The following is a 27,800-nucleotide window of genomic DNA, read 5'->3' as shown; positions in this document are numbered from 1 at the left end:
GTTCAAGAAAGACCACTAGAAATTAGCAATATTTTGCACTGTTATACAATATATAAATCAGAAACTGATGACTTCCTTATCTTTTTTTTCAACCGAAAAGGCTTTGCTCTGATTAGGGGGTACTTGAATTAAAAAAATGTTCACAGGGGGTACATGACTGAAAAAAGGTTGAGAACCACTGCACTATCCCCCACCCCCGCCAGGAAAAAGAGGGCGTGACCATAGGGCAGTGTTTTGGTTGTCCAGCACAGTTAGTTCTCATCGCTGCCCCCTGTGGCCATAGCGAGCACTGCACGCGTGTGTACCTACCAAGGTTAGTCATTAACTATCTCATTTCAGCCCCTTGCGTGCGACCAAGGAGCCGGCTGTGGCCGTGTCGAGGCATGCTGCTGCCCGGCCCGCACTTCTCACCATGGATGACCGCAACCACTGCCCGAAGGAGAGCGCTTTATCCGCGGGGGACCACGTCACTGTGGTGTTCCAGAAAGTGGCAAGTCATGGCGACAGCAGCAGCGCCGGTGGCGGCAGCGACGACGAGCACGACGGCCGATGGCGCGACGGAACGGAGTGGGCAGAAAGGGCTCGTTTACGGGATGCTGAGGAAGAGGCAGGCGGCGGAACTAAATCAATGGAGGAGGGCGGCCGGAGGGCAACTCTGTGCCCGCCGGCGTGCTGCGTCACCAGGGAGGCGGCATCCATTGACGACAATGGTGAGTGGTTTAAACTTATCATTGTGTACTTAGTGAAAGAGCCGTTATAATTAATATTTTGAAATATTTCGTGGTTTGAGTTGCGTCCGCGTGACGTCATCACAGTGATAACGGTGCTCGTGTCATTTGGAGTTTAGCACTTATTGTGTACTTAGTGAAAGAGCCGTTATAATTAATATATTGAAAGACTTCCTGGTTTGAGTTGCATCCGCGTGACGTCATCACAGCGATAACATATTTTATTGTGTACTTAGTGAAAGAGCCGTTATAATTAATATATTGAAATACTCCCTGGTTTGAGTTCCGTCCGCGTGACGTCATCACAGCGATAACGGTTCTTGTGTCATTTGGAGTTTAGCACTTATTGTGTACTTTGTGAAAGAGCCGTCATATACTGAAAGATTTCCTGGTTTGAAAGGGCCGTTATAATTAATATACATTAAGGTTTCCTGGTTTGAGTTGCGTCCGCGTGACGTCATTACAGTGATAACGGTGCTTGTGTCATTTGTAGTTTGGCACTTACTGTGTACTTAGTGTAAGAGCCGTTATCATTAAAATACATTGAAATACTTTTTTTTTACGTATTAACAAGATGTAAAAAATAAAAAATGTTATTGAAGCCTGAAAAATATATTTTTAAACATTATTTATTATTTTTTTTAATTTTTTAACTTTTATTTATAAATTTAAACATTTACAAACAGACGAGAAACAATAATCAAAAATAAGTACAAAAACAGTACAAAACAGTACAAAATAAAACAGCGCCAGGGGATTGTGAATTCAAAGTAACTAAAATAGAATACAAAAAAAAGAAAAAAAATGTATATATATGATAAACAAAGTGCAAAGCCATAGGCTCACTCAATTTCAGTAAATAACTTCAATTTGGAACACAGCATCATTGTTTTCACAGCTTTTTTGTTGTTAGAGGTAGAGAGTGTTTTAATGTAGAGTTCTAAAACATTGAGAGACTTCTGGTTTGAGTTGCATCCGCGTGACGTCATTACAGGGATAACTGTGCTCTTGTCATTTGTAGTTTGGCACTTATTGTGTACTTAGTAAAAGAGCCATTATAATTAATATATTGAAAGACTTCCTGGTTTGATATGCATCCGTGTGACGTCATCACAGGGATAACATATTTTATTGTGTACTTAGCGAAAGAACCATGAAAGATAATATAGATTGAACAACTTCCTGGTTTGAGTTGCGTCCGCGTGACGTCGCCACATCGATATCGATGCTCGTGTCATTTGTAGTTTAGAACTTATTGTGTACTTAGTTAAAGAGCCCTCATTATTAATATACATTGAAAGACTTCCTGTTTTTGAGTTGCATCCGCGTGACGTCGCCACAGCGATAACGGCACTCGTGTCATTTTGGTAATTTGGCACACATGTTCTGACTAAAATGTAAGGAGTGTATCACGTCATCAACCTCAGCTAATTTGGGAACAATACAGTCTTTGGAACATTTAACCTTTTTTTTTTTTTTAAATAACCAGAGACATGACGGCTGTACTGAGCGTTCAAGTGTCACGTGACAAACGTTTGCTATCCCAACTCAGCATCACATATTGTCCACCAAAATCCCAGTATATTGCAGTGGCGGGCCGTGTGTTTCCCACCTAGGCCTTCAGTGACGTCTGACTTCAATGATTACCTCTCAAAGTACCATCATTGATGTCACCACATGACCATTGCTGGACAAGTACTATACAGAAAGACATTTATACCCTACTGGGCAATGAATCACTTCAACCGGCGTGGGGCAGTTGGGAGAGTGGCCGTGCGCAACCCGAGTGGCTCTGGTTCAATCCCCACCTAGTACAAACCTCGTCACGTCCGTTGTGTCCTGAGCAAGACACTTAAACCCTTGCTACGGAAGGGGGCTGGATAGCGCCTTGCATGGCAGCTCCCTCCATCAGTGTGTGAATGGGTAAATGTGGAAGTAGTGTCAAAGCGCTTTGAGTACCTTGAAGGTAGAAAAGCGCTATACAAGTACAACCCATTTACCATCTATCTACCGTGTACAAAACGGGTGGTTTTCTGGCGCATTTAAAAATTAAAACATATCTTAGGGACGGTCGTGGCGCAGTGTGAGAGTGGCCGTGCGCAACCCGAGGGTCCCTGGCTTAATCCCCACCTAGTACCAACTTCGTCACGTCCGTGGTGTCCTACGCAAGACACTTTACCCTTGCTCCCGATGGGTGCTGGTTAGCGCCTTGCATGGCAGCTCCCTCCATCAGTGTGTGAATGTGTGTGTGAATGGGTAAATGTGGAAGTAGTGTCAAAGCGCTTTGAGTACCTTGAAGGTAGAAAAGCGCTATACAAGTACAACCCATTTATCATTTATTTATTTATGTGGTACTGTCAAAATTAAAATTGCAAAAAACATATCAAACATGAACAAATAAAGTAATAAAATATCTAAACTCACATTTCATTGCCGAGACAGCTGAGCTCATCTCCTGGGTCAGCTGACATTATCTCACTAGATGTAGTTTCTCTTTCCATATCCTTCTTGAAAATGGCTTTGCAAATATATGTGTTGTCTTGTCCAATCATAAAAGATGCAGACGAGACGTGTTGGCTGAGTTCTTAAAGTTGACTCCACAGTGTGCTCATCAAAAACGTCCCGTTGCCGGCATGTCTACATGAAACACCCAAAACGGGGCTATTGCATGTTCTTCACTACTATGGCATGCTGGGTAATGGAGTTCTTATGTTTCCTAGCTCGTAACATGACTATATACAGTATTTGCCTTAGGCCATCGAGAAAGCCTTACTGACAACAACTCGTGATCTGATTGGCTATCGCAACTGTCCGTCAAATGTATATCCCTGTTCACTTGCAGCGCACGGACGCCTGCAATGTTGATTCTGAAGGCTCTAGGCAGATTTGGTACACTATGGCAACATAAGTTAGCTGAAGTCTGATTGGATAAAAAACTCTACAACCTAAAAACAACAGCACTGGAAGGAGCGTAATATGAAATGAAGACAATATGAATACTTTTTGGATATTGAGGGAAAGAAAATAAAAAATTACTTTTATCTTTAATTATGATCTTGATCTCTGGTTATGTTAGGCCAAGAGAGAAGGCCTTGCTGGCCCTGAAGGCACACCACTGTATATTGTAATTTATTTCGCAAAGCCACAAAGTAATATAGTGCGCGCCGCAGGGTTCGGCACTTTTGTTCGTTTACATTTTTTATACATGTTTAATTTATCGTGGTGCAAAAGTCACATGACTGATGTTGGCTCAGCACGGCAGCTTAGCATCACATGATTTCGTCCAAAGGGAAGCGTTTTATATGACGGACATCCTCAAAGTGAATTTGGTAACAATACACGGTTTACCTCCTAGTATTAAATGAACATATATAACAGGGGTAGGGAACCTGTGGCTCTCGAGTCAGATGTGGCTCTTTTGATGACTGCATCTGGCTCTCAGATAAATCTTAGCTGACGTTGCTTAACACCATAAGCAATGAATAATTCTGCTGGTAATCACGGTGTTAAAAATAACGTTCAAAATAAATGTTTCTACCGCACCTGATCAATAAATCGCATTAATTGTAATAAGTATTTTATTTATTATAGGTTAGCTTCAGAATGGCAATGTTATTAAAAATAATAAGAGACTCATTATACTTTAAATTGTTGGTCTTAATTAAAAATGCACGCATTTAGTTGTATTCAGTATTAAAAAATATTATATGGCTCTGACGAAAATACATTTTTAAATATTTGCCTTTCATGGCTCTCTCAGCCAAAAAGGTTCCCGACCCCTGATATATACTGTATGCATGATTTTAGTTACAGTGGGGCAAAAAAGTATTTAGTCAGCCACCGACTGTGCAAGTTCTCCCACTTAAAATTATGACAGAGGTCTGTAATTTTTATCATAGGTACACTTCAACTGTGAGAGACAGAATGTGAAAAGAAAATCCAGGAATTCACATTGTAGGAATTTTAAATAATTTTTTGGTAAATTATGGTGGAAAAAAAGTATTTGGTCAACCATTCAAAGCTCTCACTGATGGAAGGAGGTTTTGGCTCAAAATCTCACGATACATGGCCCCATTCATTCTTTCCTTAACACGGATCAGTCGTCCTGTCCCCTTAGCAGAAAAACAGCCCCAAAGCATGATGTTTCCACCCCCATGCTTCACAGTAGTTATGGTGTTCTTGGGATGCAACTCAGTATTCATCTTCCTCCAAACACAATGAGTTGAGTTTATACCAACATGTATACAATGATGATACATCAGAGGATTGGGAGAATGTCATGGGGTCAGATGAAACCAAAATAGAACTTTTTGGTATAAACTCAACTCGTCGTGTTTGGAGGAAGAAGAATACTGAGTTGCATCCCAAGAACACCATACCTACTGTGAAGCATGGGGGTGGAAACATCATGCTTTGGGGCTGTTTTTCTGCTAAGGGCACAGGACGATTGATCCGTGTTAAAGAAAGAATGAATGGGGCCATGTATCGTGAGATTTTGAGCCAAAACCTCCTTCCATCAGTGAGAGCTTTGAATGGTTGACCAAATACTTTTTTTCCACATTAATTTATAAATAAATTCTTTAAAATTCCTATAATGTGATTTCCTGGATTTTTTTTCACATTCTGTCTCTCACAGTTGAAGTGTACCTATGATGAAAATTACAGACCTCTGTCATTATTCTAAGTGGGAGAACTTGCACAATCGGTGGCTGACTAAATACTTTTTTGCCCCACTGTACTTTGTTGACTTTTCACTCTATAATAATAATTGACCTTTGCCCTGGTAATTGATACCTGTTCTGACTCATTTGCAACCAGTGTAAGTTGGTACAATAGGCTGAGCGAAAAGTTGATAGCCCTGAAGTTGAACAATACTGTACTTGTTTCTAACCATACCCAATATTAGAAACGCCCCTCGAACAGATTAAATTAGTATCGGCTAAGCAGGATCCTGTTCTTGCAGTAGATTGTGCAAAAGTATACGTAAGTCAATTGCCAATTATTACATAACATCATGACAGGGCAAAAAAGGTGAAGCAATGAAGAAGAAACCATTCTGGTTATCTTAGGAACTGTAGAAGGAAATGAGATAGCATCGTACCTCATCATTCATACTACCAGCAACAGTCCGGCCTTTATCTGGGCAAAGGTTCCTCACGGGATAGCACAAACACAAAGCACAAAGAAGGTAACATAACCTTGGCAAGCGTATCATTGCAGGATTTGCACATGCTGTCTTGCAATGGTTTGTTTTTACAAGTCAGTACCGTAACCTACTCAGCTTGAAATGTTTCTATTCATTACGTGTGTTTTCCTACACCAGGAAAGCCAAAGAGATGTCCCGGCAGGGGTTTGTTCTTCGCCTTCCTGTCCACAGTCTTCTTTTCCATCATCTCCCTGTTGGTGAAGTCTATCCAGGGAGTGCACGCCATCGAAATCAGTGGCTTTCGCTGCTTCTTCCAGATGCTCTTCATCATGCCGTTACTAATCTACCACAAGTAAGTGTGCTGGTGAAAGTCACTTCCAGGTTTATACCGGTCAAGCGTGGAGGCATTTGAATGCACACATTAATCCACCACAAATATGTAAAATTAAAAAAGAAAAAAATAATTCAAATGAAAGCAGTATTATCAGACAGATCTTGTTAAGACGAATTTTGTGATCGAGGTATTATTTTCCTGTGATAAATATTAAGAAAGAGGGGTTAGTGCGTCTGCCTCACAATACGAAGGTCCTGCAGTCTTGGGTTCGATCCCAGGCTTGGGATCTTTCTGTGTGGAGTTAGTATGTTCTCCCCGTGACTGCGTGGGTTCCCTCCGGGTACTCTGGTTTCCTCCCACCTCCAAAGACATGCACCTGGGGATAGGTTGATTGGCGACACTAAATTGGCCCTAGTGTGTGAATGTGAGTGTGAATGTAGTCTGTCTATCTGTGTTGGCCCTGCGATGAGGTAGCGACTTGTCCAGGGTGTACCCCGCCTTCCGCCCGATTGTAGCTGAGATAGGCGCCAGCGCCCCCCGTGACCCCAAAGGAGAATAAGCGGTAAAAAATGGATGGATGGATGGATGCCATTGATATTTTCTAATTATTGTTATTATTATTTGAAACTCTATTTTGTATGTCACTATAAATATATATAAGCATTGCTTGTTCAATATTGCAGTTTTAAAGTTAAAGTTAAAGTACCAATGATTGTCTCACACACACACACACTTGGTGTGACGAAATTTGTCCTCTGCATTTGACCCATCCCCTTGTTCACCCTCTGGGAGGTGAGGGGAGCAGTGGGCAGCAGCGGTGCCGCGCCCGGGAATCATTTGTGCTGATTTAAACACCCAATTCCATTTAAGAGAGCCTTTTTGCTCTGAAAAGTCTAGGGGTTCACAGAGAGATTCAATATTATTGTAAACACAATAAAACTAAGTCTGATTTGTAAACTGAACAAAATCATTAGGAAATTTGGCCAAAGAAGAAGGTTCATAATCTAAAAGCTTGTTAAAGAAACAGAAAAATAGCTTTCACAATTATATTTTTAATTGATCAAATTTCATGAAATTAGTGTAGGAAGGGGGAAGTCTAGGCTTCCCTGCTTAGGCTGCTGCCCCCGCGACCCGACCTCAGATAGGCGGAAGAAGATGGATGATGGATGGATAGGGTAGGAAGTGACGGAAAATCTGAGTAAACCTGATTGGTTCGACTCGACGTGTGAATTGAGTCACATTACAGCGACCAGGAAGAAGTCGCAGAGTCAGAAAAAAATCAGTGTGAATCAATCAATAAAATATATTTGGCACACTCAGATACATGTATATCCTACACTTAAAGATAAATGACAATGCAGTTTTTACCCACTGTAGATTTTTTACGCAAGGGAGTTTTGTCTAGTGCAGGGGTGTCTAACTCATTTTAGTTCAGTGGCCGCATGGAGAAAAAAATCTACTTCCAAGTGGGCCGGACTGGTAAAATCACGGCATGATAACTTAAAAATAAAGACAACTTCAGATTGTTTTCGTTGTTTAGAAATAGAACAAGCACATTCAGAAAATGTACAAATCATAATGCTGTGGTGTTTTATTTTTTTTTTACAGTTACATGTTGCGGTTAGTAGTATTCTATCTTTATTGGTTGTTATTTATATTTGCTGAATAAATGATGTGATAATGTTCATCAGTCACCTCATTGGTGTTAGTTTTCAATCCATCAAGATGAAAAAATAATATCAAAATCAAATTACGGGATGTAGTTTGCTCATTTTCCTCGACTGGTGAACTAACATCATGTGGTTTAATGTTTTTTTTACATATGTAGCATCACCTCCAAAGATACAAAGAATTGCTATTGCGACATCTAGTGGACATATTTAGAACAGCAGTTTCTTTCATTCAAAAATGTTCTGCTCATTTTTATACTGAGCAAACTCATGGCGCGGGCTGGATAAAACCTGTACTGGCCTGTGGGCTGTACGTTTGACACCCCTGGTCTACTGTAAACGTGTCAAATTTTGAGCTTGTCCAATCTGAATATTTGAGTCCGGTTACTACTCTTGATGGCGTATTCAAGCGTGAAATGCTCAGAGCGACCACTGCAGAGAGCATCCAGTGATGAATACACACATTTCTATTATAATATCTACTATGGATGTACAATATCAAAATCTTATAGTACGATATTAGGGGTGTAACGGTACGTGTATTTGTATTGAACCGTTTCGGTACGGGGGTTTCGGTTCGGTACGAGGGTGTATCGAACAAGTTTGTATTCTAAAGTCTTAACAAGCTGCTCTGCTTTCTGCCTCTGTCTGAGCACTGAGCACCCAGCATTGTCCCGCCCACACAACCATCTGATTGGTTACATACAAAGCCAATCAGCAGTGCGTATTCAGAGCGATGTAACAGCCAATCAGCAGTACGTATTCAGAACGCATGTTGTAAATGCTTCATTGTCGAGCAGACATGTGTTTAGCAGCGGACATCGTACACTCCCCAAATTGTAAAAAACACCTTCCAGTCATAACTATTACAAACATCACTATGAGCCCGTTGACATTTTAGAAACTTAAACTGCAGTTCAGCTCGCTCACAGTTCTGGCTTAAGGTGATGTGAAGGCTAATTAGCTTTTAGTGTTACGTTACCTAATTTTGCTGTGTGTGTGTGTGTGTGTGTGTGTGTGTGTGTGTGTGTGTGTGTGTGTGTGTGTGTGTGTGTGTGTGTGTGTGTGTGTGTGTGTGTGTGTGTGTGTGTGTGTGTGTGTGTGTGTGTGCGTGCGTGCGTGCGTGCGTGCGTGCGTGCGTGCGTGCGTGCGTGCGTGCGTGCGTGCGTGCGTGCGTGCGTGCGTGCGTGCGTGCGTGCGTGCGTGCGTGCGTGCGTGCGTGTGTTAAGGGCAGCAAAGCCCTGTCTGTCTGTTATTTCACATGAACTAACATGAACTCCATAGATTTCAGGGATGAATAGTCTCTCCTATTGCTATTGTACTATTTTTCAGCTATAGGTACATTAATCATACGTAATATAGCAGCCTAGTTTTGAATGGCAGGGTGTCTGGTATCACTTGTTGACAAAAATATAACATTTACATAAGTCAACTACAGGCTTCCCAAATGCTGTATTAAATCAAGCATGATGAGTTGACTTGAAACTGTTTAATGTTGCACTTTTTATATGTAGAAGAAAGGTTTTGTCATTTTATTTAATCAAAGAAACAACTTGAGGCAGTTTAATGTGGATTAACGTGGGCAGAATTATTAAAGTGTTCCCAATGTTAAAAGGATAAAGCCATTGTCCACAAATTTGGTACATAAATAACCCCAAAAATTATATTTGTTTGTTTTCTTACTGTACCGAAAATGAACCGAACCGTGACCTCTAAACCGAGGTACTTACCGAACCGAAATTTTTGTGTACCGTGACACCCCTATACGATATTATTACACTGTTAAGGCCAGGGAACAATATTATTGCAGTAATGTAAAAAGAAAAGATGACTTGGAAAAAATGTAATTTGGAAAATTTAAAGTGTTACTTACTGAATGTTAAGGATAAACCCACTTACCGTAAATAAATGGCTATACTAATATAATGTATACTTAAATACAGATTAAGTGAAGTGTGAAGTGAATTATATGTATATAGCGCTTTTCTCTAGTGACTCAAAGTGCTTTTTCATAGTGAAACCCGATATCTAAGTTGGATTTAAACCAGTGTGGGTGGCACTGGGAGCAGGTGGGTAAAGTGTCTTGCCCAAGGACACAACGGCAGTGACTAGGATGGCACAAGCGGGGATTGAACCTGGAACTCTCAAGTTGCTGGCACAGCCACTCTATTAACCGAGCTATACTGTCCCATAAGAAAAATGTTGATTAACATCTTTAACTTAATTGAAAATTATATAAAAGTGATCTCATTGTGAGAATCAGAATTGATTTGAATACTTATAAGGAGAACTGCTGGAGCCTATACAATTTTTTTTAATTAAAAATGGATTAAAATAAATACTGTAAATGCGCAAAACAGGAAATAATCATAACTATAGAAATAAACACAAAGTGTGATTTTGTCATGTGAAATAGAAACGTTTGCCAGTCAGCAAATGAATGTATTCATGAATGAATAGGGATGGGTAAAATAACTATATTTAATGCAATATCTTTTAAATGTGATATCGAGTCACAGGGCATGATATCGATACCCTCCACCTCACACCCTGGTAGTCTTGTGTGTGTGAAGCAACAGCAGCAGTATGACGCTACGTTAACCAACAATCCAATTGTCCAGGGCAAAACAAAAGAAACTACTAGCATTACCACCCAATTGTCTGCGGGCCATGAAGACACAGTAAAAGAAGACATTGCAACTTTTGTTGGCAAAAATTAACTTGCACGTCTCGCCGGCTTTAAAGGCCTACTGAAACCCACTACTACCGACCACGCAGTCTCATAGTTTATATATCAATGATGAAATCTTAACATTGCAACACATGCCAATACACCCAGTTTAGTTTACCAAATTACAATTTTTAATTTCCAGCGGAGTTTCTTGTTGAAAAGGTCGCGGAATGATGACGCGTGCGCGTGACGCCCCGGGTTGCAGGGGACATATTAGCGCAGCACCATTTGCGGCTAAAAGTCGTCTCTTTTCATGGCGCAATTACACAGTATTCTGGACATCTGTGTTGCTGAATATTTTGCAATTTGTTCAATTAATAATGCAGAAGTCAAAGTAGAAAGATGGAGGTGGGAAGCTTTAGCCTTTAGCCACACAAACACACGGTGTTTCCTTGTTTAAAATTCCCGGAGGTGAAGCTTTACTATGGATCAGAGCGGTCAAGCGAACATGGATCCCGACCACTGGTCAACCGGCAGGTTTTGGTGAGAAAATTGTGGTAAAAAGTCGCCTCTTACCGGAGATCAGCTGAGCTTGCGCCGTCCATGCAGCTGCCGTCGACTTCCCTCAGACACTGGCGTCAAGACACCCGTGGACAAACCCCTCCGACTATCGGGTACTATTTAATCTCACTAAAACACTGGCAACACAATAGAAAGATAAGGGATTTCCCAGAATTATCCTAGTAAATGTGTCTAAAAACATCTGAATCTGTCCCAATGCAATCGCCTTTTTTTAACTTTTTAAAAGAAAAATTTCTAGTCCTTCGCTATCAATATCATCATCCACAAATCTTTCATCCTCGCTCAAATTAATGGGGAAATTGTCGTTTTCTCGGTCCGAATAGCTCTTGCTGCTGGAGGCTCCCATTAAAAACAATGTGAGGACGTGAGGAATCCTCACCCTTGTGACGTCATCGTCTGCGACTTCCGGTACAGGCAAGGCTTTTTTATTAACGACTAAAAGTTGCAAACTTTATTGTCGATGTTCTCTACTAAATCCTTTCAGCAAAAATATGGCAATATCGCGAAATGATCAAGTATGACACATAGAATGGACCTGCTATCCCCGTTTAAATAAGAAAATCTCATTTCAGTAGGCCTTTAAGTGGCTTGTTTAGCTACTTTTACTAGACTACGTTTTGCTCACGCGACGTAAACATCGAACTGAAACTGCTATTTAAATTTGAGAGACTAGTAAGGTGACCGATAATGAGGTGCAAGTTTACTATGAAGAAAAGACGACAACCGTAACTTGGCCGCTACTTTTCATATCCCTGCCTGCACACACAAGTCCTTCAACCACAGACCTTAACAAAAATAGATTTTTCGGGGGGGGGAAAAGTACTTTTAATGGCAGGCTCCATTGCTACTATTTATGGCAATGGAGGACACAATGAAACTAAGTAATAACAGTAGGTTAGAAATGTCTGAATGGTATGTTAGCAACGTTAGCTTGATTTGTTGTGTAGATAGCTTAGCCTTCTACTGCAAGACAAAGAGCATCACCGTCCTCTGGCAAAATAAATTATTTCCTAAAAACTAGAGATATCCGATAATGGCTGTTTTGCCGATATTCCGATATTGTCCCACTCTTAATTACCGATATCAACCGATACCGATATATACAGTCGTGGAATTAACACATTATTATGCCTCGTTTTGTTGTGATGCGTTAGCTTGATTTGTTGTGTAGATAGCTTAGCCTTCTACTGCAAGACAAATAGCATCACCGTCTTTTGGCAAAATAAATTATTTCCTAAAATCTAGAGATGTCCGATAATGGCTGTTTTGCCGATATCCGATATTCCGATATTGTCCCACTCTTAATTACCGATATCAACCGATACCGATATACACAGTTGTGGAATTAACACATTATTATGCCTAATTTTGTTGTGATGCCCCGCTGGATGCATCAAACAATGTAACAAGGTTTTCCAAAATAAATCAACTCAACATAAGGAAAAAAATGCATGCATGTCACTGCCATATTTATTATTGAAGTCAAAGTGCATTATTTTTTTTTAACATGCCTCAAAACAGCAGTTTGGAATTTGAGACTTGCTGTCCTTGAGAAAGCATGAGAAGGTTGATGTGGGCAGGATTGGGGGCAGGGGCGGGGTTGAGGTGGGTGGAAAAGGATTGCGGTGGGTGTATATTGTAGTGTCCCGGAAGATTTAGTGCTGCAAGGGGTTCTGGGTATTTGTTCTGTTGTGTTTATGTTGTGTTACGGTGCGGATATTCTCCCGAAATGTGTTTGTCATTCTTGTTTGGTGTGGGTTCACAGTGCCCCGCTTATTTGTAACAGTGTTAAAGTTGTTTATACGGCCACCCTGAGTGTGACCTGTATGGCTCTTGAGCAAGTATGCGTTGCATTCACTTGTGTGTGTGAACAGCCGTAGATATGTGATTGGGCCGGCACGCAAATGCAGTGCCTTTAAGGTAGGCCCCCAGTATTGTTGTCTGCGTGGAAATCGGGAAAAATTCGGGAGGGGCACTGAAATTCAGGAGTCTCCCGGGAAAATCGGGAGGGTTGGCAAGTATCACTGGAAGACGCAACTGCTCTCTACTTCTCTCTATGTCCGTGTACCACTCCGTACAGCGACGTTCTAAAAAGTCATACATTTTACTTTTTGATTTTGATACCGATAATTTACGATATTACATTTTAAAGCATTTATCGGCCGATAATAGCCTTTAGCCACACAAACACGGTGTTTCCTTGTTTAAAATTCCCGGAGGTGAAGCTTTACTATGGATCACAACGGTCAAGCGAAAATGGATCCCGACCACTTGTCAACCGGCAGGTTTCGGTGAGAAAATTGTGGTAAAAAGTCGCCTCTTACCGGATATCAGCTAAAAACACATTTTTTATCAAATCAGTACCTACTTTGTTTTGCAATGGACAAGTAAATTATATAATCCGTTATTACGTTCGCAATGTTGCTTGTAGCGTACACGCGTACTTTGTAGCCTTAGGCCTCTTTTTGTTTACAACTCCAAACAGCCGTGCAGCAGAGTTGTTAAAATGATGTAGAATACAAAAGCTTTTTATTGTCAATATACATTTGTACACTTTCAGTATAGAGCATTAGAGAGTTTGAATGTAGAAATGTAACTTTGGTCAGCGAATATAGTTCCAGACCTGTACGTCAGCCAGGCTTTGCTCCTTTTTTGTGCGCCCACATCTTCGTCTCTCTCATTAGTACCGACAAAAAAACCTTGGTGAGCCGCTGATCCCTATATCATCTGGGATGATGTGTTGTTGTAGGTGGCGGTCACCTACTGTATGTCCATTGTCCACAAAAAAGCAAGAAAGCTAAAAAACCTACAAAACATTTCAGAGGTGCAGGTTTAGATTTGCATTTAACGACTCCGCCTCTCAAAACGAACCATTTTAAAAATGGCTTGTAAAATAGGTCTATAAAACATAATCTATGCATCTTTTTTTAATCAAAGAACCGCAATTACATGTTATGTAGACCAGTGGTTCTTAAATGGGGGTACGCGTACCCCTGGGGGTACTTGAAGGTATGCCAAGGGGTACGTGAGATTTTTTAGAAATATTCTAAAAATAGCAACAATTCAAAAATCCTTCATAAATATATTCATTGAATAATACTTCAACAAAATATGAATGTAAGTCCATAAACTGTGAAAAGAAATGCAACAATGCGATATTCAGTGTTGAAAGCGAATTTTTTTGTGGGCATGTTCCATAAATATTGAGGGTAAAGATTTCTTTTTCTGTGAAGAAATGTTTAGAATTAAGTTCATGAATCCAGATGGATCGCTATTACAATCCCCAAAGAGGGCACTTTAAGTTGATGATTACTTCTATGTGTACAAATCTTTATTTAAAACTGAAACACTTGTTTATTTTTCAACACGTTTTTAGTTATTTTTATATCTTTTTTTCCAAATAGTTCAAGAAAGACCACTACAAATGAGCAATATTTTGCACTGTTATACAATTTAATAAATCAGAGACTGATGACATAGTGCTGTATTTTACTTCTTTATCTCTTTTTTTCAACCAAAAATGCTTTGCTCTGATTAGGGGGTACTTGAATTAAAAACATGTTCACAGGGGTTACATCATTGAAAAAATGTTGAGAACCACTGATGTAGACCACAATGATGTGTTTTAAGTTATTTAGAAAATCATGTTATGACCCCTTTAAAACCTGTTTATGCTAAAGAGAAAAATAAACTCCATATTTGGGTTTGTTACAGAGTTGAAACATTTTCATTATTAAAGTGCAGATTGTATCGCAATTAATAAAATATAGAATTTATTAATTTAAATGTTAGCAATTTAGGAAATTGGCCACACAGTTTACTCAGCCCTAGGTCTGAATACAATCACTTTTAATAATTATACAAAAATGTTTCCCACATTCATATCGTGTGGCAATAAACAAACGCTCATCACCAATTTTTTCCCCCTTTATAAATTTGTATTTTTTTTTCTGGATTTTTGTTTGTCAGCAACAATATATAAATGTTTAATGTAGAGTTTTATTCTTTTCTAAACACGAGGATGAGTTGAATAACATACTTACCTTACAAATTAGTAAATATGATACTAATGTTACCAATTAATCACTTTATGAATAAGATAGATTACGTTGATTATGTAATTTGTATTTGTATTATGATTTTTTAATTTTTATTAATTACCTGAACAAAAAGTATATTGTCAGGTAATTTGTTACCTTTTTATATATCTCCATATTAAAACAATATGACCTAATTTACATATTATTTTTCAAAAGCAATAATATGAAAGATATAAAAATAATATGAAAAGTAATAAAGTCCCCTTATGCCTTTTGAGAAATTGATCGTCTTTTTAAACAATATATTTGTGGTGATAAACTTACATTTGATGTAAAATTCTACCAGTTATTCTATTGTGGTGATTTTCATTGTTTATTTTTAATTTGTATTAAAAAAAACACATCATTGATTATTTTTTTAATATTTATCCCCCATTTGACCAATTTATGGTCTTAGTTTACTGCTTCATCTTCAAGAGTATTAATGATGTTGTGCTTAATAGCACTTGATGTTATGTTTCCTAAAATGGCTTTATTGATTTGAATCAAATGGATGAAGACTCACTATTGTGTCCTTTCATCTATTCATCTTTTTTCATTTTCTTTATGAATCCACCCTCCACAAAATTACCTCCGGACCACTTTTCAGCCCGTGCATCCATCCATGTGTCATCTCTTAACCAAAATGTAATTTCCATTACCTTTCACTGTCGCACAGCCTCCATTTTTTTTTCTTTTTCCATTTGCCATCCCGTTCATCGTCACCGTCATGTGTGCTTCTGCAGGACAGGCTTCCTGGGTCCGCGGGACAAACGTCCATATCTCTTCCTGCGGGGTTTCCTTGGCTCCAACGCCATGATCTTGCTCTTCTATGCTGTGCAGCAGATGCCGCTGGCTGATGCGATCGTCATCATGTTCAGGTGAGTAGAATAAGCCACGCCCTCACACCTCTTATTGCTGCTACTTTACCTCCCGCTTCCCGTTGTGCTTTGTTTCATCGTGTAGTTTTAGCAACGCATGCTGCTGTAACTCCTTATTGCACCCTCAGTAATCCAGTCTTCACCTCATTGCTGGCTTGGATATTCCTGAAGGAGAAATGTACGCTGTGGGACTGCGTCTTCACCGTCTTTACCCTCACGGGCGTCATCCTCATCGCCAGGCCGCCGTTTCTCTTTGGGAAGCAATTCCAGGGAATTGAGGGCAACTACGTGAACCACATCAAGGGGACGATCGCTGCCTTTGCAGGTGATTTAACGAGGACTGCTTGATAGATCTACCATTTGGGTTGTTGGTCCTCCCTTGTACAGCAAATGCGTGTTACTCCCCGGTGTCGTCCCACAATCAACCATAAATGGTCATGCTAATTAGCTCATGAATATGGTGATGATATACACTGTATATCATCACCAAACTACGGCCCGCGGGCCAGGTGCGGCTTGCCAGCGTCCGAAATCCGGCCCGCGGGTAGTCCCGACTAAAAAAAAAAAAGGTATTTATTTAATTTATTTTTAATCAGTCCTTTTTCGCCTATCCATCAATCCATTTTCTACCGCTTGTTATTAGGGCTCCTAGCCGCTCAAGCAGATCATATTGTCTAAAAATGCATTTTCCCGGCAGTAACGGGACGTCATCACGATTGCGCCACAAAGGCAGCAAGTGCACGATCTTTCAGTCAATTAGTGCATTGGGGGAAAAATGGCGAAATTGTTGGGGAAACATACATTAAACCCCGAGTGTAGAGTTTTTACACTCGGAAAAAATCGATTCGAATACGTTGTGCGATTCAGAATCGATTCTCATTTTTAAAAAATCGATTTATGAATTTTTTTATTTTTTATTTTTTAAATCAATTCAACAAAACAATACACTGCAATACCATAACAATGCAATCCAATTCCAAAACCAAACCTGACCCAGCAACACTCAGAACTGCAATAAAGACACAAACACGACACAGAACAAGCCAAAAGTAGTGAAACTAAAATGAATATTATCCACAACAGTATCAATATTAGTTATAATTTCAGCTTAGCAGTGATTAAAAATCCTTCGTTGACATTATCATTAGACATTTATAAGAATTAAAAAAAGAATAGTGTCACAGTGGCTTACACTTGCATCGCATCTCATAAGCTTGACAACACACTGTGTCCAATGTTTTCACAAAGATAAAATAAGTCATATTTTTGGTTCATTTAATAGTTAAAACAAATTTACATTATTGCAATCAGTTGTCCTTTACAATTATAAAAGTTTTTAAAAAAAAATCTACTACTCTGCTAGCATGTCAGCAGACTGGGGTAGATCCTGCTGAAATCCTACGTATTGAATGAATACAGAATCGTTTTGAATCGGAAAAATATCGTTTTTGAATCGAGAATCGAATCGAAAAAATCGATATATTATCTAATCGTGACCCCAATAATTGATATTGAATCGAATCGTGGGACACCCAAAGATTCACAGCCCTAATATATATATATATATATATATATATATATATATATATATATATATATATATATATATATATATATGTATGTATGTATGTATGTATGTATGTATGTATGTATGTATGTATGTATGTGTGTGTGTGTGTGTGTGTGTATATATATATGTATGTGTGTGTGTGTGTGTGTGTATATATATATGTATGTGTGTGTGTATGTATATATATATATATATATATATATATATATATATATATATAGTCAATTTTTTTTTGACCCAATACGGCCCCCGGGTCAAAAAGTTTGGGGACCCCTGATATACAGAGTCACGTCTGAGACCAGACCTGGGCAAATTAAGACCCTTTTCAATCTGGCCTGCCAGACATTCACAAATAATTGTTTTAGATCTTTAAGATGGAAACTGTAGCTGCAATTATGTTGTGCAGTGATATTTTAAATGACCATAAGTCTTGAATTATACTAAGTATTTTAAAGTTAAAGTACCAATGATTGTCTCACACACACACTAGGTGTGGTGAAATTTGTCCTCTGCATTTGACCCATCACCTTGATCACACCCTGTGAAGTGAGGAGAGCAGCGGGCAGCAGCGGTGCCTCACCCGGGAATCATTTATGGTGATTTAACCCCCAATTCCAACTCTTGATGCTGAGTGCCAAGCAGGGAGGCAATGGGTCCCATTTTCTTATAGTCTTTGGTATGACTCGGCCGGGTTTTGAACTCTCAACCTACCGATCTCAGGGCGGACACTATAACCACTAGGCCACTGAGTAATGGTTGGAATCTGCGCTTTTGCATGATATACTAGTTACTATGGTCATTTAAGTCACGTTTCCACACAATGTTTCCAGATCGGCCAGCCTGAAATGGGGTTGTCAGGGACAGACGCGGAAGGAGATTTTTACAACAAAGTTCTAAAGCTTTGTGATGTATCAGATATATCATATTTTAGGTGATTTTTTTCCCTTTGCGTTCATATTTGGCTGTTTGTTGGATTTTTGTTTCGTTTCGCTTGATTGTAAAATATATCCATCAAGACAGGGTGTGACTTTCATATGTTGTCAGTATTCAGTGTTTTATCGTTCATAGGTAATATTGTAAATCCCACATTCTTTAATTTCATGTACATTCTGGGTGTCTCATTCAGTAAACATTTTTTTAAATTCCATTCCGTTTTTAAGACGGTCTGTCATAATGTTTTTAGCATTCAATCAGACGTCATCCTGAGGTTTTGTATTAGTGTTCCTAAAAATCAGATATACCGGCCCCCAGACACATTTGTTTCTCTAAATTTGGCCCCCCCGAGTCAAAATAATTCCCCAGACCTGTCTTAGACTGTGGATGAAGGAAGATGGGCCTAATTTTTAGATCGGTGCATATTTCGTCGAGCACCGAAACATTATTTTTGTAGCGCTAAGTAATGTAATATTTAATAAAAATACCAATTTAAAAGTCAATATTTGACTAATTGTGTCAGCTTCACCGTGACTGAAAACTGTTGGGAAAGATAAAGAAAAGTCTTTGTCCAATTAATGTATTATTTATAGGGGTGTAACGGTACGTGTATTTGTATTAAAACGTTTTGGTTTGGGGGTTTTGGTTCGGTTCGGAGGTGTACCGAACGAGTTTCCTCACGGACATATTAGGTAGCGCACCGCACGTTGTGTAAACATTGCAGAGTGAGGCACATCACACGGCAGGCTAGCAGCGACCGGGCTAGGACAATATGCAAAAGCCAGAGCTGGAAGACCCTCCTGCCTCGTTAACATCTCCCGTTTGGGAACACTTTGGCTGCGCGGTGCGATACAACAATGAAGGACGGAGGTTTGCTGACATTGTTCAGCAGCAGTAGGGTATGCTTCTGCCAACACGACAAACATGCTAACCCCTTTGAAGCGGCACCAGCCCCAATTGAACATCGCTTTAAGGAAGAGAAAGAGGAGCGTGGTGCAAACACCGCATTTAAGCAGCCTCTCCTCGGCCAGCCAGGCAGGGCTAAAGCAATAACAAATGTTTTTATAGCAGCACATTTAAGACCATCCATCCATCCATTTTCTACCGCTTGTCCCGTTCGGGGTCGTGGGGGGTTGCTGTATTGCATTAAAACTAGATTTTGACCCACTTCTATGGTGGAAGAACAATAAGCCCATATATATACTCTTACTACCAAGTTAGCCAGGCTGGGGGGAATAGTTAATCTGAGGCTGAGTTGACTTGAAACTGTTTAATGTTGCACTTTTTATATGTAGAAGAAAACTTTTGTCATTTTATTTAATCCGAGCAACAACTGGAGGCAGTTTAATGTTGATTAACATGGACCCTGACTTAAACAAGTTGAAAAACTTATTGGGGTGTTACCATTTAGTGGTCAATTGTACGGAATAAGTATTGTACTGGGCAATCTACTAATAAAAGTTTCAATCAATAAATCAAAAAAAGCACTTTATATGTAGAAAGGTTTTGTTAAGAAACCATTCTGAGCCTTATCTTATTTAGTTTTTATTTTATGTATGTTGACCAAATTAACCCTGGCAATGGACCCTGTGTGCTTATGTATTTTATGCCATTGTTTACAAATTTGGTAAATAGATAACCAAAAAATTTATATTTTGTTGTTTTCTTACTGTACTGAATATGAACCGAACCGTGACCTCTAAACCAAGGTACGTACCGAACCGGAATTTTTGTGTACCGTTATACCCTAATTATTTATATTATTTTATCTTTATCTATATAAATATGTATGTCAGGTTATCGTTGTCCAATTAATATATTTATTATTTATATGTCTTTATTTGTGTTTACAGAAAATATGAGAAATACCCTACTATACCTGGTGTGAGGAGAAGCGTAATAGAAAATGGAAGGATGGATGTCTTTATTTTGTGTTGCATGACACAAGTAGTCACCATTAACAACTTCAAACCATATTTTATAGCATTCGGTCTTAAAAAGAGATTTGTCACTGTGTGGCCTCACATTAAAACAAACATGCTCCTGACTTCAATATCCTTTATTTAACCTGGAAAAAAAAACCTCCATGAGATTAAAATGTGACCTGGTCAAGAGGGCAGCAAAATGACATTTCAGAAATACGTATAACATCAACAAAAACAGCAGCACTCACACGCTACAATTAAAATATAAAGGACTTACATATTTTGACAAAAACATGGATAAGTCAAAAAAATATAAAATGTTTCAATAAAAGCAAGTATAAAACAAGTACAATGCCCAATAGAAACAGTTTCTTGATCCTTTTAAAATGAACTGAAATCCACCGGAGGAATTAGCTCAGGTAACCTCAGATCCTTTTGTAAGTCAGGGAGCAGCATACCTGAGGGCTTTTCACCCCCAAGATTTGTCTTGGTTCTAGGAAAAACATGGTCAGTATGTCCAGTGACCTTAAGCTGTAGCAACTGGAATCTCCACACTTGTAAGAACACAAATAAAAGGGACCCACACTAAGGAGGGATTTATATATGATAACCATCAAGAAAATCTGTGAACAGATAATGATGGATAGTTTGCCGTTGCATACAAAGTGCAATGGTGTAGAAGGTTGCCACAACCAATAATAAAATGTAAGGCAGAGTGATTTATACCATATTTTCCGGACTATAAGGCGCACTTAATTTCCTTTTTTTCCCCTCACAACGCAACAGTGCGCCTTATAACCTGGTGCGCCTAATGTAAGGAATAATTCTTGTTTTGCTTACTGACTTCAGAGCTATTTTATTTGGTACGCGGTGTAATAAGTGTGACCAGTAGATGGCAGTCTCACATGCGACACATGGACACTGCAATATGACTCAAGTAAACACCAACATTTTATAAGTTAAATTGAAAATATAGAACATTACACACGGCGCTCAAAAATCTTTGAAAATGTTTTAGTACGACTTTGGTAAGCTATTAAGCCGCACCGCTTGATGGACTGTACTGTGCTTCCTCCACAGGCGCAATCGGTGCCGCCTGTACAATGGTCATCCTGCGCAAACTCGGAAAGAGCGTCCATTACTACCTCTCCGTGTGGTACTACGCCGTCATCGGTTTCATCGAGTGCGTCATCGCCGTCACCGTCCTCGGCGAATGGAAGCTCCCCGACTGCGGCCACGACCGCTGGATGCTGATGCTGATCGCCGTCCTGGGCATCGCCGGCCAGACCTTCCTGACCAAGGCCCTGCAGGTGGAAAAGGCCGGCCCCGTGGCCCTGGTGAGGACCGTGGACGTCGTCCTCGCCTTCTTCTTCCAGTTCATCTTCCTCGGCCGCGCGCCCACCATGTTGAGCCTCGGGGGGGCTCTATGCATAGTGCTTAGCACCAGCGGCGTGGCCATAAAGAAGTGGTGTCACAACTCACGCAGGAGCTGAAAGCGAATAGTTAAGTATAGCTGTTTATTTATCCTGTTACTCTTTTGATCGGTTTTTTTTACCCTACAAAAGGTTAAAGAGAAACATCTAAGAGTAAAAAACACGTCTTAGTGTAACTGACATGAAGTACTTCTGTGTGCAAAAAAAACAACTGTTACCTGTGAACATACTTCCTATTTTATATTTGTTCTAAAGTGCAATAGAGTTAAATTATTAAAAATAAAACTTAATAGTGGGAGCGGGCAACCTGTGGGGGCCAAATATGTTGCGCAATAGCTTTTGGTCGCCGGCCACCATGCTGTTAAAAGAACAACAACTTACGAACCAAAGATCATCCTTTTTGAGCCTGTTTTAAGTTAACCAAAGCCAGCATTAGGACCATCCACACTGTGTCCAAAAAGTCTTTAATCATTACAAAATGTCTTAAAGGGAAACTGCAATTTTTCTGGAATTTTGCCTGTCGTCCAAAATCCTTATATGAGACAAAAATAAAAAAAAATGGGTTTTTTTGCATTCTAATTTGTAATAATTGGTTCATTCTCGGTGGCTTGCAAGCAGCTAATTGGAGCTAGGGCTGGGTGATATTGCCTTTTATTAATATCTTGATATTTTTTGGGCTATGTCACAAAACACAATATATATCGCAATATTTTGCCTTAGCCTTGAATGAACACTTGATGCATGTAATCACACCAATATGATGAGTCTATGTGTCTACATTAAAACATTCTTCTTCATACTGCATTAATATATGCTACTTTTAAACTTTCTTGCAGACAGGGAAATCACAACCAAGTCAATTGACCAAAACTGCATTTATTAAACAGTTATTAAGCAGTGGCACAAACATTCATGTCATTTCCAAAACAGAAAGTGCAAGATTGTCAGATATTTTAAAACAAGCTATTAGTGCACTTTTGTGCATGATGTCACTAAGATGATGTATCAAAACAACACAAAAGTGCACATTTGGTACAGAACGCCACTACAATAGTTAAAAACAAATAAAGTGCAATTTTGTGCTTGATGTCACACAAAAGATTTCCAAAACTGTCAAAAATTGTGGGAATACAAGTATGACGATACAAAGCGCCATTCATATAAAGCTCGCGGGCCGCACCAACATTCAATTTTCATATTGAGGTGCGGGCCGCAAAATAACGTCTCGCGGGCCGCAATTGGCCCGCGGGCTGCGTGTTTGAGACCCCTGCCCTTGATGGACTGTTGTCCTCTAGCCAGGCGGGTAAGTTATTTTCTAGTTTATTTTGGGTTCGCACGGCGTGTACTGTATGTCCGCATAGTTTGGCTCCAAATTCCACATTTTCAGCGTCAAGTTACGCCGACCTCCCTGTCTCGGCTTACATCCGCTCCAACGTTTCACCCTCTCTTCGCTTCTGTAAGGTGCAGTTCATTCTCCGTATACCAAAAAAGATAAGGTTGTCAATCCTCGTTTGTCCAAAAATTGTAGCGTTTGTTTCCCGATGTATCAACTCGGAAGTGCCTTGCTATGGGAACGGAAATAAATCCCGGTAGTGCTTAAGATAACCGAAATACGGTAAATATTCTGCATATCACGTTTTGTTATAAATGTGTCTGTTACGGTGGTACAGGGGTTAGTGCATGTGCCTCACAATACCAAGGTCCTGAGTTCAATTCCTGGGCGTAAGATTTTTCTGTGTGGGGTTTGCATGTTCTCCCCGTGACTGTGTGGGTTCTCTTCGGGTACTCCGGCTTCCTCCCACCTCCAAAGTCATGCACCTGGGGATAGGTTGATTGGCAACACTAAATTGGCCCTAGTGTGTGAATGTTGTCTGTCTATCTGTGTTGGCCCTGTGATGAGGTGGCGACTTGTCAAGGGCGTACCCCGCTTTCCGCTCAAATGGAACTGGGATAGGCTCCAGCACCCCTCGCAACCACGACAGGGACAAGTGGTTAAAAAATGGATGGATGGATATTTTTTGCTACATTATATATATATACTTGCAGTGTGTATACAACAGGTTAATAGAGGGCTTTGAAGGCTACAGCTGTGACTCCCATTAGATGTATTTTGCAAGCTTTTTTTTTTTAATTTTATGTAGAATCCTTAAAAAAAAAAATCATAATGATTGTGAACGATAGGCAAAATGCCAAGAAAGTGTGCAGTTCCCTTTTTAAAATGATTTTTTGACATGTCTTAAATTGATTACAAAACGTTTTTGTCTGAAGGACAAAGTGTTTACGTGACGCAAACAACCCCAGCTTACACACCAGCTGTATTAGCACTTAAATATGACACCAATGTGTCGTTTGACAAATAGGGCAAATTTACAAAGAATTGTAAAAAAAAAAAATTGTATTCATATTTTTACCGGAATGGGAAAATGTCCCTCTAAATGTTCCGAAATCCTGTTTTAAACAGAAGACTCGTGCCATAGGGTGGTGGACGCCGCCAAAGGTTCTCATATCTTACTAAAGCAGGGGTCGGCAACTTAAAATGTTGAAAGAGCCATATTGGACCAAAAATACAAAAACAAATACCGTATTTCCTTGAATTGCCGCCGGGGCGCTAATTAATTTAAAACCTATTTTCATTCCTGCACTTACCAAAGGCATGGGGTAAAACTAAGCATGCGCTAATTATTTTAAAACCTCTTCTCACTCCGGCACTTACCAAAGGCATGCAATAACAATTTGAGTGTGATGTAAGCTTGGATCTTAAATCCTACTGAATATCTCTTAATCTTCTTCCCTTTATGTGATTTCAAATTACTGGTGTTGAAATCAGCCTCCTCCATTTTGAAAATGATGACAGGGGAAGTGTCACTCGTCACGAGTTTGACCAGGCGGTAATACTAAGCATGCGCTAATTATTTTGCGAAGCGAGTTTGACCCCGGCAGTAATTCAAGGCAAGCACATACTATATGCCCTGCGGCAGTTCAAGGAAATACAGTATGTCTGGAGCCGCAAAAAATTAAAAGCCATATTACATACAGATAGTGTGTCATGAGATATAAATTGAATTAAGAGGACTTAAAGGAAACCAAATGAGCTCAAATATATCTACAAATGACACATAATGATGCGATATGTACATATAGCTAGCCTAAATAGCATGTTAGCATCGATTAGCTTGCAGTCATGCCGTGACCAAATATGTCTGATTATCACTCCACACAAGTCAATAACGTCAACAAAACTCACCTTTGTGCATTCATGCACAAGGTTAAAAGTTTGGTGGACAAAACGAGACGGAAAAATTAGTGGCATAAAACACCTCTTAGAAAGTCGGAGAAAGTTGTACATGTAAACAAACTACGGTGAGTTCAAGGACCGCCAAAATTAGTAGGACAAAACGGCGCTCGCCAAATACTCGAATCAGTGAAGCATGTTTAATACAAACAGTGTGCTTTATAACAATCACGGAGGTTTGTGTCACGTTTGTCCCCCTACAGAAACTATATTAAAACAAAAAATATATTTTTTCCCTCATCTTTTTCCATTTTTCATACATTTTTGAAAAAGCTCCACACAGCCACTAGGGCGGCGCTAAAGAGCCGCGGGTTGCCGACCCCCGTACAAGAGGAATCAACAGCGCCTCCGCTGGTTGTAGCCTGGTAATGCACTCAATCATCCTTCAACTTATAATCAATAGAATTGTCAACGATTAATCAATATCCCTCCCTGATATCAATTATTAGAACGTTTGTTACATACATAGTTCAGATCATGTAGAGTAGGATTCTCTCGGGAATCACTACAGATAATGACTGGAAAAATGGATTTAATCGCATCCTAATATTGTTTTTGTCTCTCTCTGGAGTATGTCACAACTTAAATAGCAATTTTACTGTCAGTTGATGATTAAGTGCCTTTAGTGAACTCTTGTGTTTGAGGCAGCTGAGGACAGTATTTGGGACAAAACGACCTAAAAGACTGTTCAGTTGTCCCCTGGGTCTTAACTCCCGGCCGATGGGAGAGTTACATTCGCTACTGTACATCCTTTCAATGACTGTCATGTAATCCTTGTGTAGGTTCTCTTCAAGTAGTGCACTACTCATTAATTATGACGGGGTTACTTATATTTTCATCCAGTATATATTTCCATTCTTTTTCATGCACACACCATAATGATGATGCTATGCTGAAAAGAAGTTAAATTTAGACGTTTATTTAGCCTTTTTTTTTTTTTATGCTCCCAAAAATATTTATTATTAAATGGTTTGAAAGTAGTGTGGATTTTTTTTTTTTTTTAAGTTCTGAGAAGTAAAGACATTTTTTATTTTAGAACTTATCAAGTAATATTTGAGGTATATACATGGTGTATATATGGGAAATATTTATTGTCATTTATGACATGGATGAATTCTGTATATGGATTATATTTAGTTGAGTAATAAAAATGCTTCAGACGTCATTCATTTTTGCGTGTGACTAAATCCATGGTTTAGTTTGACCGTTCCTTCCAAACGCCACCTGACAGTAAAGCTTCCCAAGGCCGCAGAGGACAGCATGAAGAAAAAGAAAATAAACCACCTAGTCAGGTTACGTCCAGGCATGAGATGGGAGGTTGTGTGTGGGGTTAGTGAGACCCAACTAACGTCTATAAAATGCACACAAAGAACCGTTTGCACCTTGTCAGCGCCATAAAGCTGAGCGGGTCCCTGGGTAAATGGGGCGCGGACAACAAACAGGACAGACTAAGTTCAACAGCCCAGTAAGGCAATTAGTCTAGGAGAAGGATCTCTGATATAAAATACCCCTTCCAACCCGCACCAAGCCAGCGTGGAAGGTGTAGGCTAATAACCAACATGAAAAGTACGCCAAATGGCAGAAACATGCTGAGGCTTTCGTCCAGCAGTGGACTGACAACGGCTGATGATGAGTCAGGTTACAGACTAAAACTGTCGTGTGGTCATTGAGTATATGCTTACATGTAGTTGGTCTCTGTCAGACTTTTTTGTGTAGTTTTCTCCCTGATTTCTTGTGCATGCAGTACATTCATGCAGAGTGGAGATTATGCACTGTCATCATTTTAACACTTTTACATTTTTTAATCCTTATATTTTGTGTTAATAAGAATCTACTGTAGTTTCCATCCATTTCTCTACCACTTATTCCCTTTTGGGGTCGCGGGGGGCGCTGGCGCCTCTCTCAGCTACAATCGGGCGGAAGGTGGGGTAGACCCTGGACAAGTCGCCACCTCATCGCTGGGCCAACACAGATAGACAGACAACATTCACACTCACATTCACACACTAGGGCCAATTTTTAGTGTTGCCAATCAACCTATCCCCAGGTGCATGTCTTTGGAAGTGGGAGGAAGCTGGAGGGAACCCACGCATTCACGGGGAGAACATGCAAACTCCACACAGAAAGATCCCGAGCCTGGATTTGAACCCAGGACTGCAGGACCTTCGTATTGTGAGGCAGACGCACTAACCCCTCTGCCACCGTGAAGCCTTTACTGTTGTTACTATTTGAAAATATTGTTAATGGTTGTGGGCTTCACAGTGGCAGAGGGGTTAGTGCGTCTGCCTCACAATACGAAGGTCCTGCAGTCCTGGGTTCAAATCCAGGCTCGGGATCTTTCTGTGTGGAGTTTGCATGTTCTCCCCGTGAGTGCGTGGGTTCCCTCCGGGTACTCCGGCTTCCTCCCACTTCCAAAGACATGCACCTGGGGATAGGTTGATTGGCAACACTGAATTGGCCCTAGTGTGTGAATGTGAGTGTGAATGTTGTCTGTCCATCTGTGTTGGCCCTGCGATGAGGTGGTGACTTGTCCAGGGTGTACCCCGCCTTCCGCCC

The 27,800-nt window shown here is 39.9% G+C and overlaps 1 protein-coding gene across 1 annotated transcript; it reads left to right on the top strand.

Moving 5' to 3' along the window:
* Positions 1 to 274: 274 nt before the first annotated feature.
* Positions 275 to 26,409, top strand: slc35g1 (solute carrier family 35 member G1). Its single transcript, XM_061909589.1, has 5 exons — positions 275 to 710; positions 6,052 to 6,226; positions 15,957 to 16,091; positions 16,220 to 16,416; positions 21,600 to 26,409. Exons 1-5 carry the CDS (start codon positions 413 to 415, stop codon positions 22,010 to 22,012), a joined length of 1,218 nt encoding a protein of 405 aa, XP_061765573.1. The 5' UTR covers positions 275 to 412; the 3' UTR covers positions 22,013 to 26,409.
* Positions 26,410 to 27,800: the final 1,391 nt, after the last annotated feature.

The sequence above is a fragment of the Nerophis ophidion genome, linkage group LG08 (genome assembly GCF_033978795.1).
Source record: "Nerophis ophidion isolate RoL-2023_Sa linkage group LG08, RoL_Noph_v1.0, whole genome shotgun sequence".
Taxonomy (NCBI): domain Eukaryota; kingdom Metazoa; phylum Chordata; class Actinopteri; order Syngnathiformes; family Syngnathidae; genus Nerophis; species Nerophis ophidion.
This window is presented reverse-complemented; position numbering and strand designations above follow the sequence as displayed.

Excerpts from the sequence above, each read along its gene's own strand:
- slc35g1 (XM_061909589.1), top strand. The coding sequence starts at position 413 with ATGGATGACCGCAACCACTGCCCGAAGGAGAGCGCTTTATCCGCGGGG. Across the intron at positions 711-6,051 it reads GGCATCCATTGACGACAATG|GAAAGCCAAAGAGATGTCCC; the intron begins GTGAGTGGTTTA and ends TTCCTACACCAG. Across the intron at positions 6,227-15,956 it reads CCGTTACTAATCTACCACAA|GACAGGCTTCCTGGGTCCGC; the intron begins GTAAGTGTGCTG and ends GTGCTTCTGCAG.